Source organism: Phasianus colchicus, chromosome 17 (genome assembly GCF_987193195.1).
Source record: "Phasianus colchicus chromosome 17, bPhaCol1.hap1.1, whole genome shotgun sequence".
NCBI classification, from domain to species: domain Eukaryota; kingdom Metazoa; phylum Chordata; class Aves; order Galliformes; family Phasianidae; genus Phasianus; species Phasianus colchicus.
In genome coordinates, this window is record NC_143452.1 from 2,864,245 (window position 1) to 2,882,278 (window position 18,034).

The 18,034-nt window shown below is 42.3% G+C and overlaps 1 protein-coding gene across 1 annotated transcript in view; it reads left to right on the forward strand.

The window, feature by feature from the left end:
* The window catches only part of TRPC4AP (transient receptor potential cation channel subfamily C member 4 associated protein), a 31,564-nt gene extending 13,561 nt beyond the window's left edge, over window positions 1-18,003 (forward strand). Inside the window, exons 7-19 of the mRNA XM_031603119.2 lie at window positions 211-412; window positions 2,464-2,652; window positions 4,315-4,457; window positions 7,097-7,228; window positions 7,734-7,792; window positions 10,060-10,161; window positions 11,494-11,577; window positions 11,922-12,012; window positions 12,362-12,502; window positions 13,611-13,719; window positions 13,916-14,028; window positions 14,232-14,438; window positions 15,468-18,003. Coding sequence (XP_031458979.1) covers window positions 211-412; window positions 2,464-2,652; window positions 4,315-4,457; window positions 7,097-7,228; window positions 7,734-7,792; window positions 10,060-10,161; window positions 11,494-11,577; window positions 11,922-12,012; window positions 12,362-12,502; window positions 13,611-13,719; window positions 13,916-14,028; window positions 14,232-14,438; window positions 15,468-15,605 — 1,710 coding nt within the window. The 3' untranslated portion in view covers window positions 15,606-18,003. The remainder of the gene's footprint in view (window positions 1-210; window positions 413-2,463; window positions 2,653-4,314; window positions 4,458-7,096; window positions 7,229-7,733; window positions 7,793-10,059; window positions 10,162-11,493; window positions 11,578-11,921; window positions 12,013-12,361; window positions 12,503-13,610; window positions 13,720-13,915; window positions 14,029-14,231; window positions 14,439-15,467) is intronic.
* Window positions 18,004-18,034: the final 31 nt, after the last annotated feature.

The window sequence follows — 18,034 nt, forward strand, 5'->3', positions numbered from 1 at the left end:
AATAGATAAACATAAGTGATGCCAATTGCAGATGCACAGCTGTTTTCAAACTCTTCACTTGTCATCGCCTATTTGCTTCTCTTTTACTAACATTGAGATGCACAAATCTCACCAGGGAGGAACTGCAGATGAAACTTTCAGGCCATGCCATATGTTCCCTTATTGAATAGCATGTGTGATTTACTCAGCAGATTATGTTGTCTCTTCCAGGAAATGATACAACTGGATGATATTCCCAATCTTGCAAGCCTTGTGTCCAGTTTTGATCAGCAACAGCTTGCAAACTTCTGCAGAATCCTTGCTGTCACAATTTCTGAACTTGACACAGGAAGCGATGACAAGCACACACTTCTTGCAAAAAATGCCCAGCAGAAAAAAAACTTGGGTCCTTCTCGAGCTGAAATTAATCAAGGTAATTGTTATGTTGTGAACAAATGCAGAAAAATGACAACCATTTAAAATTTAGCTCTTCTCGATGTCAGTTCTGTAGTGTGTTTTTAGCAGATGCTGAGAGTGATGCATCTTAAAAAGCATTTGTCTTTAGGAGACTGTTCAAAGAAAGGGAATAGAAATGGTCTTTTCAGTTAATGAAACTTTGTAGCTTTCACTTTCGTATGTGATCAGTAATTTGATCAGTTGAGTTCTGTCATTTTAGCCCTCTTTGATCAACTGAATTGGCTTAAGATAATTGGATTTGTTTTCTGTTGCTTGGTTGTTTCCGTGACCTTTCCTTTAGCATCTCATTAATTTCATGTCCTCCTTAATTCCTGAACTGAATCTCTACAAGCTTTGTTGCTGCTTTCAGAGTAGTCCCTTCTCTGATTTTTCTCTGGCGTTGTCATGAGCAGGATGTCTGTCTTTATCAACAAGGAAAGTATGTTTGATGTTAGTCACATTGTCTACAATTACCACACCAGCCCTTGAGATCTATGGGTGCAATCTGAACTTAAACCTGGGACATAGTGCCCATTTTCTCATTTTACTGTGTAGAGATGCAGAAACCTTGCTTAGAGGCACAAGTCCTGAATTCATACTCAACCTTCCAGGCAAGAAACTTGAATTAAAATACCCTCAAAGATGGAGTCTGCTATTTTCAGCTCTTCATATACTGAAAAGCTTTTGAGTTTCTGAAGCAGGCATTTCTGTAGGCGTATGTCAGGCCATCTCAGGACTCAAAAAAAAAAAAAAAAAAAAAAAAAAAGAGGGGAGGGATTTGGGGGGGCTTGGAGCTGCTTCTCTCATTGAATTCCACGTTAGCCATGAGCAATAGAGCTCTGTTTGTAACCACTGCCTGATCTGGAGCACAGAGTGAGAGATGGAGAGTGTAATATGGCAGGCAGAAGCTGAGAAACTTTACAGGAGTGTATTGTCTTCTGCCATGTGGTCACCAGAGCTTGCTTGTAAACAGCAGTGGACATACATTGGTGTGGGAGCAAAGATTAATTTAAATTATTTGAACAATAAGCTTGGATCCTGCAGAGCTGAGTTTACCCAAGCAAATGTTTAACTAACCATTTCTTGTTTGCACAGTCAGAACTGTGTCTAAGATTATAAAGCATATTCAATTTTAAAACTTTTATCAGAGAGTTTATTCTTTTCAAGATGGTACCAGTGGGCAGAATCACAGCTCTTAGCATAGTGTTGATGGCTAAATTATTTGTGTTTTTCTACTTTATTTGCAAGTGCAAAGACTTAAACGTATGTCTGCAATGAACAGGTCCTGCAATTACAATTCTTTGAAAACACTGGGACAGAATGTACCTCCTAACACCTTCCAAGCCCTTCCCCAAAGATTTCACAGATCAGTGACTTCTGGCCTTGGACTCATTGCTCTTTCTAAGGGTGCAGTTCTACAATGATTGTAATCTTCCAAGTTGGGGCAGATGTCATGTGCTCCCTTCCCATTCTGCTCTGTGGTGAACTAGCTCAGGAAACTAATACATAAAAAACGAAGCCTTTTCCAGACAGGTAGTGAAGTGAGTTGGTTTGGTTTGCTCTGAGGCAAAGGACTGCAGGAGGTAAAAGGTGGCATCGTGCAGAGGAATGGGGAGGAAGAGCTGGCCCTTCTAAGGGCTGCTGCTTTATTTCTTCCTGCTTATTTTTCAGCCAGATTAATTTCTTGATACTGGCTCTCTGTGGGCTGGAAAGCAGCAGTGCTGACAAAAGGGAATTGGCCAGAAACAAGCAGTCAGAGTAGGGTAGAGCTACTTTTTATCCACTATAAGTCTTACATAAACCAGGTCAGTGCTGAATTATGCCTAGGGTATGAATGCTGTCTTCCAGTCCTTAACAGGAGAGTGCAGTCAGTCTTCAATCTTTGGATCTTTTCAACTAGAGGAAATACGTTTTTCTGTACTCCTTCGTATTACTAATGCAGATGTTTTGATACTTGGTGGTATAGAGGATTTGACAACTGTTGCATTTCTGATCTTGAATCATCACAAAACGATTTTTCTTTTTCAGCTACACTTCTGAATATACCAGGTTTCATTGAACGATTATGCAAACTGGCAACACGGAAGGTGTCTGAAACAACAGGCACCTCCAGCTTCCTCCAGGAGCTAGAAGAATGGTACACCTGGCTGGACAATGCCCTCGTCCTTGATGCATTGATGAGAGTGGCAAATGAAGAGGCAGAGCAGAGCAGTACAGGTATCTGGCCTGCATTCCTCTAGCCACCACTAATTAATGCGTATTTTATCATCTTCAGTGTTTGTCATTTGGTGCTTTTCCTTTCAAATAGTACCAATTCTGTTTTTCTTGCATGAAATACTGAAATATCAGCATTTAGGTCTGACTCCTATTTTGTTCTCAGGTAGCACTGACTTAGTTTTCATGAGCTAAAGTTAGTGAAAAGGGAAAAAAATATATCCTTTTCACACTGTTTATTTGTAATCCTATATACCCAAAAAACTGATCTCCCTCGGTGACAAGAACACATCTGATAAGTGGGGTAAGTGACTTTACCAGGGTTTGCTCTAAAACTTATTAAAACTTGCTCATTTCATATGCTTCACATGAAGCAAGCAACCCCCTCTTTCAGAAGGAAGAGTAGTTCCAGCAAGGTGGGGTCAGTTGGTGGGGGAGCTTCTTCCAGGGGACTGTTCAGAAGTGTCAATACAACCTTAAGAGAAAGCCATGAAATAAGGGCCTGGTTTGTTTTTGCAGTGTTGCAAAAATGCAAGGTATGCCTCATTTAACTCAGAGAACTAAATAATGAGATCAGAGTTATTTCCAGTTTTTTGTATCTGAAAATTTGCATTCTTGCTTAGAAAGCTCAGCCTTAGAGGCTTTCATCACGATCCAGCTTTGTTAATTCTGTAGAAATTATTAAAAGTTCTGAGAAATACACAAGAGAAGGATGTGAATGTTCAAATAGCATCTTGTACCTACCTTTATGCATAGCCTTTGGTGCAAACTGGGGCTGCTGTGTAGTCTGAAATAAGATTCAGAGAGCGATTTTGCTGAGGTATGCATAAACGTGCTCAGTTGCAGCTCTTGACCCACAACATCAGTTAGCAGGCAAAGCTAGACATACTTTCCCAGAATACTGTCTCAGTCTTCACTGACTTGTGGCTTAGGGATGTATGAGTCAAAGGTGGTGTCTGTGCTTTTTAGCCTTTCATGGTTTCCTTCTTCCATGTTCTTGTCTACTGAATGCTTCTTCACATGGCTTCAAAAAGCACTCACACTGTCCTCTAGCAGGCTGGTTTGCAGCTTAGTTATGAGTGTTATAAAGACCTCTTTCCTTTTTGAACTGCAATCTGCAAGTTTCGCTGTCCTTATTTACTTTATCTGTGTCACTCACAACTTCTGTGTTTTCCACTTGAATTTGTGGCATCCAGTTTCTGCCTTTTGTAGTATAATAGGGCATGAAAATGGCTTAACTGTGTCCTAAATATATACTGGTATTGAGGTACAAAATGCAAGTAAATTAATAGTAAATATTTCTGATGCTCTTGACCCTATTTTTATTACCTTTTCTTTCATGTTCTTTCTGATTCATTGGTATATTAATTCATATTAGTTGATCTTGCTTATTTTGATGTATATGGTGTCATTTAGCGTATGGGAAAATTAAATTTTAAAAAGTCAGACTTTATCTCTTCTAAAATTTCAGCTGTATTTTTTCCCCTTCCCTTGCATTTAAATTAAATTGGTTATTTGTTGTATGCCACTGCTTTTAGTTGAGAAGAGGATTCATGCAGCCACGCTGGTCTTACATCTGCTGTGTTTGAGTGTAAAAGTAATAACTGTAACAAATCCTTTCCTGTTGAAACTGCCTCAGGCTCACATCTTTGCCATCTTGTTCAGAGTCTTCTGATGAAAGTGGTTTGGCCAACACCTCAACACGAACACAGCTTCCACAGTCTATGAAGATCATGCACGAGATCATGTATAAACTGGAGGTGTTGTACGTTCTCTGTGTATTGCTCATGGGGAGACAAAGGAATCAGGTGAGTATTTGTGGATGGTTACATGCAGAAGTTATCCCTTTAGATTGAAGCACTCATTAATTAGGTCATGGACACAGAAACATGAAGGGCAAAGCCCAAGGCATAAAGCTGAGATGATGTACTTCAGTTTTGTCAGTTCTAGGTGCTTCATAGTAGTCCTGTTCATATGTTCCATTTGCATTTCTTGCATTTGAAATGAAAAAATAAATAATTCGTTCCCTATCCTGTGTAACTTCTGAAGAACCTATCACCACAGCATGGCTGTATTTGGGTTTTAAACAGGTCAAAAGCATACTGAGGAGGGAAAGAAGCAGCAATCTGTTGGTGCAGGTTTCACAGATTTCCAGTACTGACAATCTGCTCAGCTTAGCTGAGTAGCTTGGAATAGCAGGGTATTGGGATGCCCTAAAAACTGGGAAGATCCAGGTTGGTTTGTTTTTTTGTTTGTTTGTTTGTTTTTGGATTTTTTGCATCTCCTTGAAGGGCTGTAGTATCAAGCAAGAGTTAGCTGTGTTGGGGGCTGTTTCTTGAGCACACTTATCATGTGCATTTTGTTCTTTCCTAGTAACCTCCTACCCTGTAGGTGTCACATATTTGTCATAGACAATCCTGTAACTATATTATCTTGAATTTAAAGTAGAAGTGTATTTGTAGTACAGTTCTGCAAAATAACTTGTCTGTTCACTGTGACCCTCCGAAGGGATACTCTGCATTAGAAAGAAATTCTATATAATAGTAACCAGAGAAAGTATGCTGCTGAAGTAGCTAGCTTTGAAGCTGACTCCTGTTTTTATTTGCTAGAAAAACTCCTTACTCTTCCTCTGCCCTCATGGAAAGTCTTGGGGTAAAACTGGCTTGTGGTTTCTTCTTCTCAGGAGATTGTTCAGAACTGGATTTGATTTATTGTATGTCTTGCATGCTTCTATTGTGACAAGCTCTTTTACTTCTGCTAAGAGCCAAACTGCATGCAGCAGAAACTCCAAATAGTTTTAGTGGTGAGAAAGCAACAGAGCAGTTTGTGTGAGGCTGGGCAGCACCAGGGGGAAGTCAAAGGAGTTTGAAGAATGAGTGTCGAACAAGAATTGTCTTGGCATCTCTGGAACCTGCTTTGGCAGGAGGGTTGGACTTGATGGTCTCTAGAGGTCCCTTCCAACCCCTGCAATTTTGTGATTCTGTGATGGAGTAGTTATAGTGAGTTTGGTTCTCAGGGGCAGTGACTGTCATTTGGGAGCTTTATCCTGCTGAGGTCTGTCAGGGAAAAGGTCAACAAACTGAAAGTAAACCAAATGCATTTCAGATTGGGAAGGTGTCACTTGGAATGAGCAGTTACACTCTGCATGGAGAGCAGCAGGTTCCTGAGTTAAAGCACAGCAAGCTCCTCCCACAGCAGGGACCCAGGCTCTTGCAGACAGCTCCCACACTTGCACTCACCCTGTTGTATCTGTGCTATGCTGGCTGCCAAAAGACAGGCTGCAGGGAATGCTTTGTCCAGATTCCTCAGAGCTACTTCTACTGGAAGCTTGTGACTTGGTCAGGGTATTTGAAAATGCCCTTGGATAAGGGAGCACAGAGGGACTCTGAGCTTTGCAGTCTGTTGGAGTGGTTTGGGTGAGGTTGGAAGGAGCTGCCTGCTTCCTGTGAGGTGATGCAGAGGTTCCCAGAAGTGAGAATGCAATTTCCAGGTTAATGGAAGGGTTTGTGGCTACTGCCAAAAGGAATGCAGGAAGCCCATTAGTTCTGCTGCTGCTGACAAGAAAACCTGTAAAATAGCACTGGTTTTAATGCTTTTGGTTTGTTCAGGTATTTGAGGAAGTAAAGCTGGAATGATCTGCTTAAGTACTGCTAGTTACAATCCCACATCACAGGAACAATGTAACTTAACGTTCAGGTAACTGAACAGGTTTTTGCTGTGTGGAGCACTTAACTCTTACAGCTTGTTGGGCTTTGCTGTCTTTTTTTCCTTTTGCAAAACATATCGAGGGGTACTGCTTGTCATAGGCCTCCAGCTGCTGAGGATCTCACCTTGTATTTCTCTTCCTCATCATCATCCAGGTTGCTTACATCAAAAGTATCAAAGCTTGGACTATAGTTATTTAACAGCTGTTCATACCACAGTTATTAGTTTACATGATTAACTGTAGTTTGTTTCAAATACATTGTGGTGTCCCACACCCAAGTGCCTGAACTGCAGTGTGATCATATGGAAAGCTGCCAACTGCTCTATAGATTGTGTGAACAAAAATTGTATCCATACTTTCTGTTGTCTTCAGAGGACAACCTCAGCTTCAGCTGTGTGAACTAGAAAGGCAAAGGATGCTCAGAGGGTGACTGGCAGCAGAATGTATGCAGCTTAGTTTTGTGACACAGAAGTTACATTTGGGTGTATTCTCAGTGGGTTGCAAGTGATCTCCCAGTGTCTAAGCAGTGATTAATTCAAATCCCAGCTTTTTCCCAGTGTGTGTGTTCTGTCTGTGCCCACCAGACAGCACACCATGCTGAATACCTGTGTTACTACACACATATGTTGTTTGGCAAAGAATTTCCTTTTTCTGTTGTCAGAGTATGATGTGTTTTCCATGCTGCGTTGTATCTGTATATGAGGCTGCAGTGAGTGAATCCTTCCTTCTCTTCTTTTCCAGGTTCACAAAATGATAGCAGAGTTCAAACTTATTCCTGGCCTCAATAATTTGTTTGACAAACTGATCTGGAGGAAGCATTCAGCATCTGCTCTTGTTCTGCATGGACACAATCAAAACTGTGACTGTAGCCCAGTGAGTAAATACAGATTTTGATGTTATTTATCATACAAATCTGAGAAACTGTATTGAGTAAAGGAATGCTTGTATAATAAGCTTAGTGAAACACAGTAGGACTGGAGTTTTTTGGTTCTTCAGCTGCACATTACTGTTTTCACATCACTCTGTGGTGTATTGTAGTATTTATCAGAGGGCAGTTTGGCTTCTCCTCTCTTTTCTGTATTGGAAAGTGAGAAATGTTCCTGGAGGCCAAAGCTAGGAGAAGTTGAAATAATTGCTGATGGTTCTAGCAAGGAATTAACTGTTACATGCATTGTCTTGCTGGAAGCCTCCAGTTCTATTCTGTTTTTGGGAAGCCTGAGAAGTACAGCCTTCCCTATTTATGCAAATCATTTGCTCTGCTGTCCAAATGGGTTTGATTTGGGTAGGTTTCCAATTCAGCTGTTTCATGTCAGCCTAATGACTAATGATGTCCAAAAATACTGAAGCAGTTTTGTTGATGTTTCTTTACTCTTTTTAGGATATCACTTTAAAGATACAGTTCCTGAGGCTTCTTCAGAGCTTTAGTGATCACCATGAGTGAGTATGAAAAGCTGTGGTACATTGTGGTTCCGTGGTATTGTTTTCCTGCTTGCAGTTACAGCAGGTGTCCTGGGCATGGTGCAGGCTCTGTGTGAATGGAACGTTGTGCTGTCCTTAAACATCTATTTAGATGTTCATGTTTAAGCTCCTGATATAAAAAGGCTAGGGCCATGTTCTCCAGTGGGCAGGTTTTAGTGTGTCTGATGATTAAAACTTACCCATTTTGCTTAATATTGAAACAAACTGAAACATTGATGTGATGAGCAACCACTTTTGGCTGCAGAAATAAAGTTGCAGCTTTTGTGGTGCTGCTCCTATCTTTTTCTTGAGATTCAATAGTGAGGCACGTGCTCACATCAGACGTTTTCCCTGTGAGTGAACATAAGTCTGTTAAAATATCAGGGTGAAAAATAGGATGTTCACTGTCAAAATGCTGGGAAGATGTCGCTGCTATCTAAATATCAGCAATGGAGAAGACCTGGTTAAATTTGATCAGAAAATGTTAGGGGAAAATTAATTGTAAGCTAGTCATTAGGAAGCTAGTCTGGAAATAGGAAAAAAGCTTCTGTTTGCTTCCTTTCAGAAGGCATGCTTATGAAAGCTTGGTTCTGCTGGAGTAGTTATGGGATGGTTCACATTTTTAATTTAGACTTACCCGAAAAATATTCCTCCTCTTAGAGATAATTTTTGGTCTAGTTTGACTTGAAAAATTGCATCTTGCATACTGTCAGTGTACTTTTGTTCTAGTTCACCCCTACAAGATGGTTTCATGTTCCATACAAACTTCTGCATTTGTGGCATGTTGCTCTAAATATGCACATCTACACTTTCTGCCTCGCTGGTCTTATTTACAGCCAGCGATGGTATTTTGTGTGTAGGTTTTATCTGGTACCATTAAACTTGTTACATATGTGTGCTGGAAGTGGCAGTCTTGTTGATTTGGCAATATTAGCTGTGTAAACCAGGGATTTGTTGAACTTCTTTTAAACTTAAGAGGAACAAATCCTCCATTAAGGCATTGTTTGCTGAGGAATCGCTCTAGGTTTTCCAATAAAATCTCTCTGGATGATGATGTTACTTAAGTAGCTACTACAAAGATATCAGACTTGTTTAGGCAGAAAACTGCTTTCATCTGTAGCATTTGAGCAGATGGTATGTGTGGAATCTGGTCAGGGTTTTTAAACAAGCAGTTGCCTGAACTCTATGAAATCACAGTTTAGAGGAGTTAGCTGAGGACACAATGGGAGGAAGTATTTATATCCTGATACTGACTGCAGTAAAATGGCGAATCAACTGAACTTGCAGAACTGTTTGTGCATGGAGAGAGAGGCTGTATTTTCATTACAGAAACCTGTTGATGCAGATCAAAAGAAGCTTCACATGGCAGTCTCATTGGGCACTAATCTGGAAGATAGCGTTTGAAGCAAGAAGGCATCCCTATCACCTTTCTGGTCTAATAACTTATTTTCTTTCTAATTGCTGTGTTTTGATTAATAGGTTCCTTTTGCACACGCCCACACCCACTGCTGCATCATGTACTCCTCTGTGTTTCTTGAAAGTACCACTTTATTATCTGTTACTGATGAATTTGAAGTAGAGAACATGCTGGAATTTCTGCATTGTCAGACTTGTTCTGCACAACTCTGCCACAGATAAACTCAGTGGCTTTCATTAAGAAAAAAACACTATTTGATAAAGCATTTATGCAAATTCCTTTTTCTAATATGCATTCCTGTTCTCTGTATTTTATGAAGCCTTTAAATAATTCCAGAGTATTTAAAATACCAGGAAGACTGAGTGCTCCTGCAGTTGCTGCTTTCCAATTGAGGCTAATTACTGATAAGCAGCATAGTCATTATTTGGAGGAGAAAAACTGTTGGAAGCTGTGAAGAAGTTTACTATTTATGTCTGCAGAAATTCATCAAACTGTTGCTGAGATTTTCAAAAGCCATCTGGAAGCAAATATCTGTAAAACCATCCATACGATGATGAATGCCACAGAATAGGCATCTCAGAGCTGCTTGGTGCTGCAAGTTGTGTGAGAAACTGCTCACAAAACAGCAGCTGGTGGGCCTAGGGTGGGAGTGAGTTGTGGAGGGTAGTAGGGTGAAAGGCTGTGAGAGATTGAGAGGTAAAAACTGATTGCCTTGTTCTGCTGCCCTCAGAGACCTGTGGCATTACTTCCCATAGAATTGCATGTTTGCTTGCCACTTGGATGGATTCATCACATTTTTCTCCCCTCCTCCCCAATTGTCTTGTTTTAGGAACAAATATCTCCTTTTAAACAGCCAAGAACTTAATGAGCTGAGTGCAATCTCCCATAAAGCCAACATCCCTGAAGTTGATGCAGTTGTCAACACAGACAGGTGAGTAGGGACAGAGGGTTCAAGGACAGCAGCTGCTAGCATTATGCAAGCACTTACACTGGAAATTTGATGTCACCTGTTTTGTTTGACATCCACCACATTTGCTTTGATTTCAGTCACATTTTTCAGCAGGAAGTGCCTAGCAGCTTTGTGTGGTGTTTATGATCATTAGCAAACTTAGTGTGCTTGTGCTCTCTTTAAAAACAGAAGCAACTTAAAATGAGGGTTTTGATTTCAGAGCCCAAACTTATAAAGTTCTTAACTTGGCTGCATGTTAGGGTTTTCTCACTACCGGCATTGCAGACACAGCTGGGAATTAAGCTGCTTCAATTGCTGTTACTGATAAATCTCAGTTTTCAGATTAAGGAGCAGTTTGTGCACACAGTATCAATTTGTGGGCTGCATAAGCATTTCTGAAGGTGTCTGCCTGAATTCTGTATTTTAAGACTGGCTAAAAATGAGAGTAAGCTAGATTAGATTAATATGTTAGACTGCTTACAGAGTCTCCGGTGCTACAGTTGAATATTTGTTAGATTTGCTGGTTTAGTTTAACGAGGTCTTACATTTAACTCTGATATACAAACACAATATAAACTTGATGTACTCACAGGATTGATTGTCAGAGTACTCCTAGAATGCCAGGTAAGCCACTTCCCACAAGGGTTTGGTTAGCAGACTTGATCCTCTAGCAGAGGTGCTGGTAAGAATGGCCAGGTTAATGCATGAATGCGCCTGCTGCGGATGTTTTGAGTAAAAGAGCATGGTGAAAGGCATCCTGCTCTGCCTCTTCAAAACGGTTTGTGTAGCCAGATGTGCAACATTGTTTGGTTTCTGGCATAAACTTAGTTTCTTTTCCATCCTTTGTATTTTGTTTCCGTGTTGCTTTTCTTGATACATGAGTTGCTTCTGCACAAAGTTCCTGTAGGTGAATATTCCACTGAGGATGCTATTTAATCCAAGTAGTACTGCAGTCTTTTCAGCCTCTATTGTTTCATTAGTACATGCAGAAGGCTACCTCATGTAGAGTCTTAGGATCATTAAGGTTAGAAGAGACCTCTCAGATCATCTTGTCCAACTTCTGACCCGTCCTACTGTTAAAATGTTGAGAGAAAAGGAGTTTGTTTTTCTTCTAGGATTTATCTGTAAGTCATGTAGCAGGTATTGCAGAAGTTTACCAAAGCCATTGAGAATGCCAGTGGTAGAACTGTTAATGAATTTTCATGATGTGTATGGAATGCTGTGGGCTCAATCTTTTGGAGCACTTCAGTGTTGTACATGGTGCAATGTTTGCCAGCCCTCCCAGTCACACTGTCATTTCTTCCAATGTTTTAGAAGCCTTGTCTGTGATGGGAAGAGAGGTTTGTTGACCAGATTGCTTCAGGTCATGAAGAAGGAACCAGCTGAATCCTCCTTCAGGTAGGCTGGCTTTACATTGCAGCGTGTTGTTTTGAGTTGAATGGAAGGTTGTTTTGTTTTCATGCAGCTCACATGAAAATGCAGTTGAAAATGCTCAAAAACCATAAGCTGTGAAGATAATGTGGCTTTGTTGTGCTTGGCTAACAGTGGCAGTGCAGGTGAGAGAGAGTGCCAAAGCTTGCATTGGACCTCATACCCAGTACAGGCAGTGGTTTTCTGCAGGATCAACAGATATCTCTCCAGCTTCAGATTGGAATGAAACTGGTTAGGAAATTTAAATTGTAGTTGTGATAGAATTCCTATCCTTATTCCAAAATTAAAACTTCTTTTCTTTCATTTCTCAGGTTTTGGCAAGCAAGAGCAGTTGAAAGTTTTTTGCGAGGCACCACCTCCTATGCAGACCAGATGTTCCTGCTAAAGAGGGGACTTCTGGAGGTAATGAATTACTTGTCGAGCTGCCTGTGTAACATAGCTCTGTAGCAATTGAGAAGGATTTAAAATAAAGAATTCAGATGGGGGTAAAAATACAGCATTAAATACTCTGCTTTGTAGCAACAGAACAAGTTTTGCAAAGTGTTTGTGAGTTCTGCTCATGGCAACCAGGCACAGGGCGGCCAGCTCTATAGACTGCATCACTGGGAATTTCATTTAATGTAGGAAACTCCTGAATTTTTGTCTTTAGTTCAAATTTAAGAACTAAACTTGCAGAAAAGTGCTTGAAATTAGTGATTAAATCAAAGAACATGGGCTCAACTGTGACAATAACGTTTTCCTCCCATCCCAGCATATTCTCTACTGCATTGTTGATAGTGAGTGCAAATCACGGGATGTGCTTCAGAGTTATTTTGACCTTCTGGGAGAACTGATGAAATTCAATATTGATGCATTCAAGAGATTCAACAAGTACATCAACACAGATGAGAAGGTAAATATTTGTAAAAGCTGTCACCAGCAGGTCAGCTTCCCCCTCTTATAATCAAACATAGCGCTTGAAAACTCCAATTCGTTTGCTGCTCTTGGTCTGACCATTGAGCTCAGTGCACTATAAACACACAGCGAGCTGCCAAAATCTCTTCATGAGCCCACATGTTGCTGCATACACAGGTACGTGATGGGGCAGGGCCAAGGTCAGGGCTCAGAGGTGATAGAGCACTTAGTGTGAAGTCATGGTCATTTGGATTAACCTGCTACTACAAACATTCAGGTCGGCTCCAAAAAAAAAAAAAGATGTTTCATTGGAGCTTGATTACAAAAATAAATGCATCCTTAATGGAGACAACTTAAAAACACCTATATGCCTTTTTACACTATCAGATGTTTCCTTTGATATTATTTGAACTTGCAGGTGTTTTAAGTCACACCTGATGTGATTACGTAGAAAACTGAGTTGTGCATGTAGATCAAGAATGGGCAACTCTCTTTTTGCAAAGTGATTTTGTGCTTTTATGCACAGCTCTTGGGTAGGTTTTGAGTTGCCTCCTATTCTTGCTTATGTGACTTCAATTTTCCTCTGGTTGCTGTCAGGTCTCGCAGATCTTGGGGAATAGAAGCAGAGATGTACAATCCTGGCTTTGTAAATACATCTCCTTTTATTCTTGTTAGGGTTAACACAAATAATGAGTATATGTGTTTGTGTGAGAAGAAAATAACCAGATGTGTTTTGGCATTCAAACCTAGCCTCGCTCTCCCTTTGGAAAGGAAGTTGTCCACATCTGTGCATACCTGTGCTGGTGGTGTGCATGCTTCAGGTGCTCAGAACCCAGGGCGGTTTCTCTGATAACCTTCAAGAACTGTATTTATTCAGTATTGGGAATGTGGATGAGCTTACTGTTGCCCAACTCTATAGCTCTTCCTGCTTAGGCTCACAGTTCCCCTGTACTGATGAGGTAATTAGTTTGTTACACCTGCAGGCCATACACATTCTGAAAAGGGTATGAAATGCTGTTCTGTGTGACCTCATCTGTGTGTGCCCAAGTAGGACAACTTCTGTTTGTTTGTTTTTTTTAATGGAATGCTGAATTATTTCTCTTTAGTTCCAGATATTTTTAAACCAGATCAACAGTTCATTGGTTGACTCCAACATGCTGGTTCGCTGCATCACGCTGTCTCTGGACCGATTTGAGAATCAGTCTGATGCTAAAGGTAAAGGATAAGAAATGTGCTTGATTGTGATGGTGATTATTTTAATCCTAGACTTCCACAGATTTTAGTATCAGACAGAAACGTTGCCATGCACGTTTGTTCCTACAGCCTAACCACTAGCTCTTATTGCTGTGGTGTGTGATCAGCGTGTCTGAACTTCAAGCACCTGATGAGTGTCTTTTTCCTCTTGCTGCAGTTGCAGAAGTCCTGTCAGAGTGCCGCCTGTTAACATACATGTCCCAGATGTCCATGAGAATGTCCTTTCTGTTCCGTCTCATTAATATTATTCATGTACAGACACTTACACAGGTAAAGAGCTGGCAGTAACTTTCTTGTTATCTCACTGGTGCTGGGCTGGGAGCAGGGAGGAACCTGGCTTTGCTTGAGAAGATCCATGTCCCTTCTTTCCTGATACAAATGGGAGCACTTCCTCCATGTGCTTACCGTGAGCATGCCTTGTGAGGACACATATACAACCAAGATATCAATTTTTGTGTTGTTTTTATTTCTAGGAAAATGTCAGTTGTTTGAACACAAGTTTAGTTATCCTAATGCTGGCCCGAAGGAAAGAAAAGCTACCATTTTATCTGCGCACTTTGCAACAGATGGAATACACAGAAAAATATCCAGGCTTCATCCTGAACAACTTCCACAGTCTTCTGCGATTCTGGCAACAGCATTACCTCAACAAGGATAAAGACAGCACCTGCTTAGAAAATGTATGTGGACCTATGACTGTAGCCAGAATCAATTACAGTAGTGTCTGACAACCTGGCAGAAGTGGGGCTGGCTGAGTATCCTGGGCTCTGCATAGCCAGGCATTGTGTTGCAGCTCGTGCCATGGTTTACGTTGATGCTTCTGTGGTCTCTTGGGCTGCAGACAGGAGATGCAAAGTTGTCTGCCACTGTATTTCAGAGTGCTGTGCTTGCATGCATGTACATGCTGTGTCTTGGGTTCTGTTCGGTGCATAGACTCAGATATAGTTGTCCGGTGGGTAAATAGCAGACAGTGGTTAGTGTAGAATGGGGCTGCTAGTATGTGGTTGTTGCAGAAGTGGGAGCCCCTCTGCCAGTTCTGGCTTCATCTGCAGCACCACAGTGACCTGCTTTGTGCCTGATTTGGGCAACAGAGGAGGAGTTGGGGCTTGTGAGTGTGACCTGCTTCTGGGCAGCCCTGCCTGCCCAACCCTGTGCTGCTCCCTGCAGGGTTATGGGTGCCCCAAAGAATGGAATGCTTCCCCTACAAGAACAGGCTGAGAGAGCTGGAGCTGTACAGCCTGAAGAGGAAAAGGCTCTGGGGAGACCTGGGAGTGACTTCTCAGTATCTAAAGGGGCTGTAAGAAAGAAAAGGACAGACTCTTGAGTGGGGTCTGTTGTGATGGGACAAGGGGAAATGACTTCAAACTACAAGAGGGGAGGTTTAGACTGGTTATAAGGAAATTCTTTAGAATGGGGATAGTGAGGCACAGGCACTGGCACAGGTTGCCCAGAGGGATGGGTGTCTCATCACTGGAGACACCCAAGCTCAGGCTGGCACTCTGAGCACTGATGGAGGTGTGGGTGTCCCTTTTGCAGGGCAGTTGGACCAGATGGCCTTCAGAGGTCCCTTCCAAATCAAATGATTCTATGAAGCTGGGCCGGATAGGAAGCAATTTTCAGTTTTCTGTTGAATGCCTTTGTTGTGATGTCTGTCCTGCTGCACGTCATGCTTGCTGACCACACTAACTGCTCTCCATCTCTTCCCGCAGAGCTCATGTATTAGTTTTACCTACTGGAAAGAGACTGTATCTATACTGCTCAGTCCAGACCGAACGTCCCCCTGTGCCATAGTTAGCTACATCGACGAGGCATATATGGACATTGACAGAGACTTTTCTGAGGAGTAATTCTTCGCTCTGGCTTCTGATGGGCAGCGCTCAGAGGGTACCTCTCAGCCCGTGGATTTTCAGGGATACGCTGTGCTGTGTGTGTGTGTGTGCGGCTCAGAACCGCGGAGCGTCACCGCCTTGTCCAAACCCCATCCCTATCTCTGACCTCTGATGGATGAGACTTTGAAAGCTCTCTGGGTTCACATTCAGGGATGTATTTTCCAGTTGTTCTGGGATAAAAAGAATCACCTGCAAAAAACAACACCCCCCCCTTTTTTTTTTTCTTTTACACTTTTTCTCTCTCTCTCTCTCTCTCTCCCAATCAAATGTGGATGGTCAGAGAGTTTTGAGCTGACAGATGAGGATAGTCTGTGTGTGCCAATTGAGTTATGGGTCTTTTTCATGGCTGTCAGAATTAGTAAGTCGAAAAGCACAGCAATTGCCCTCCAAATGTGAGCTCTAAGGAGCCAGTCTGCTTGGGACCTGGATGCACCAGCCACATGCAGAGGGCTCCCTCCAGATGCAACTCTTCTGTTTGGTTTGGAATCAGGGGTTGGTCAGAGTGTGTGTGTGTGCGTGCGCGTGCGTGCTTTTAATTCCTGAGAGCCCTTGCTCCAGTCACCTCTTTATCATCTACTTTTGGATCATTTGGTACTAAATCTGTTCAGCCGCTGTCTGTGTTAGGAGAGATCCTCTGCTCCTGCTCTCTTTCCTGCAGATCCTCCCCACCTGAAGGCATTTCACAGTGCTGCGGAGCACAGAGACATTTCAGTGGTGGAATTGCAACAGGTGTTGGCTTTTTCATGGAGCACTAGCATTAAAATGTACTAATTTTTTTAAACTTGGGGCTTGTCCCTTCTTGGGTAACTAATCTGGTTTTAAAATCCTTTTCAGGACCATTGCTCTTGATGCTAACCTGCAATGCGTGAAAGTCCTATGTCAGTCTCTGCTTTAGGTCCTTAATATCGACACACACATAAATCTGAAGTGCAATATTGAGTGGAGATGTCAGTTTTTCCTGGATCTGTTTTAATCAGAACGTGTTAAGTGCTGGGAATAAACACTCCTAGTTGAAAATAACTTTGCAGGATCTGTTGGGAAAGGGGGAAAGCAGGTTTTGGCAGTCAGAATTCATGATTGCCAACTCCCCAGTGTTCATTGTGTTGCTCCAAGAACATCACCTTCCCAGGAGTGAAATACGGTCTGAAATCCTGCATCACTGCACTGACTTCAAAACATTGCATCTTGCAGCTCCAGCTCAAAGGAAACTGTTTTCTGAAAAATGCATCTGAGTTTTTAAAGAAATCTTTTAACTTACAGGAGACAATTTGATGTTGCCTCTCTGGGGCCCAGGGGTGAGAACATCCCTGAGCTGTGACGTTTAGTCTCTATCCCTTGCCAGCAGAATTAAGCCCCCTCTGAGGGGTCCCTGTGTTGGGACCTGGCTGAGAGGAGGAGGCTTCCAGCCCCACGTGCAGGACTTGCTCTCTGAAGTCACCCCTTGCTTATCTCCCACTTCTGTGTCCTGCTCCATCTAGCAGGCAGTGCTTTGCTTGCAGGGTGGTCAGAGCTGCTGAGCTTAGGCTGGGGCATTCAGTCTTTGTTCAGGGCGAGCCCTGGGGAGGCTGTGCCCAGCTCCAGTGTGCTGATGCTCTGGCAGCTGCCCCTCTGCTCTCCTCACCCTGTGCCCTCCCTCCCCCAGCTAATTTCTTTCTCATCTGTACTTTTTTGTTCTTGGGTATTTGTGTTTTTGGTGTATCTTTGCTTCTTCTTAACTGTAATAGATGTACACTTAAAATAAATGCTTCAAATTAAAAGGCTTTTAAGTTAAGGGATGCCTTTTCCATAGTCTAGTTAATTGGTGTATCCAATGATTGCTGCTATAAACCTGCAAAGTCTCATTTACATCTCTGTATTTATGCAATGAGCAGTGAGGGGCCAGGCTCTGTCTGTCCTTGGCTGTGCTCCCAGGTGGTGAATCTTCCTCCCCCTGGGGGAGGGTGGCCATTTCCACTCTGCCCTGCATTTTTTGGGCATTGCCTGCTGCAGGCAGCTTGGCTCTGCATCCACCTTCAGGCTGAGCTGGCTGCAGAGGCCCAGGCTGGAAGCCTCCAGCAACAGCATGTGCTGGACTGTAGGGGCCAGCTCTGCTTGCAAGGAGCCTGGAGCCCAGTACAGGTGAGGCTGCTCACTTCTCTATCAGCTGCCCCAGGCAGTGCTCCTCATTGGGACCAGGCAGAGGCTGCAGTGGGTGTAAGGATGTGGACAGAGCTGGGAGCCTGGTCACTAACACATCTGGAAGCCTGCACTATCCCCACGGAGAGCTGAGGTGTGTGCTGCCCAGGTGAATGCCAATTTACTAACTGCAAATAAACGTATTAAATGGAAACTATTAAAGAAATCTATTTTAAAGAAATGAGTGGAGATGTCTTTTCTTTTGCAGTCCT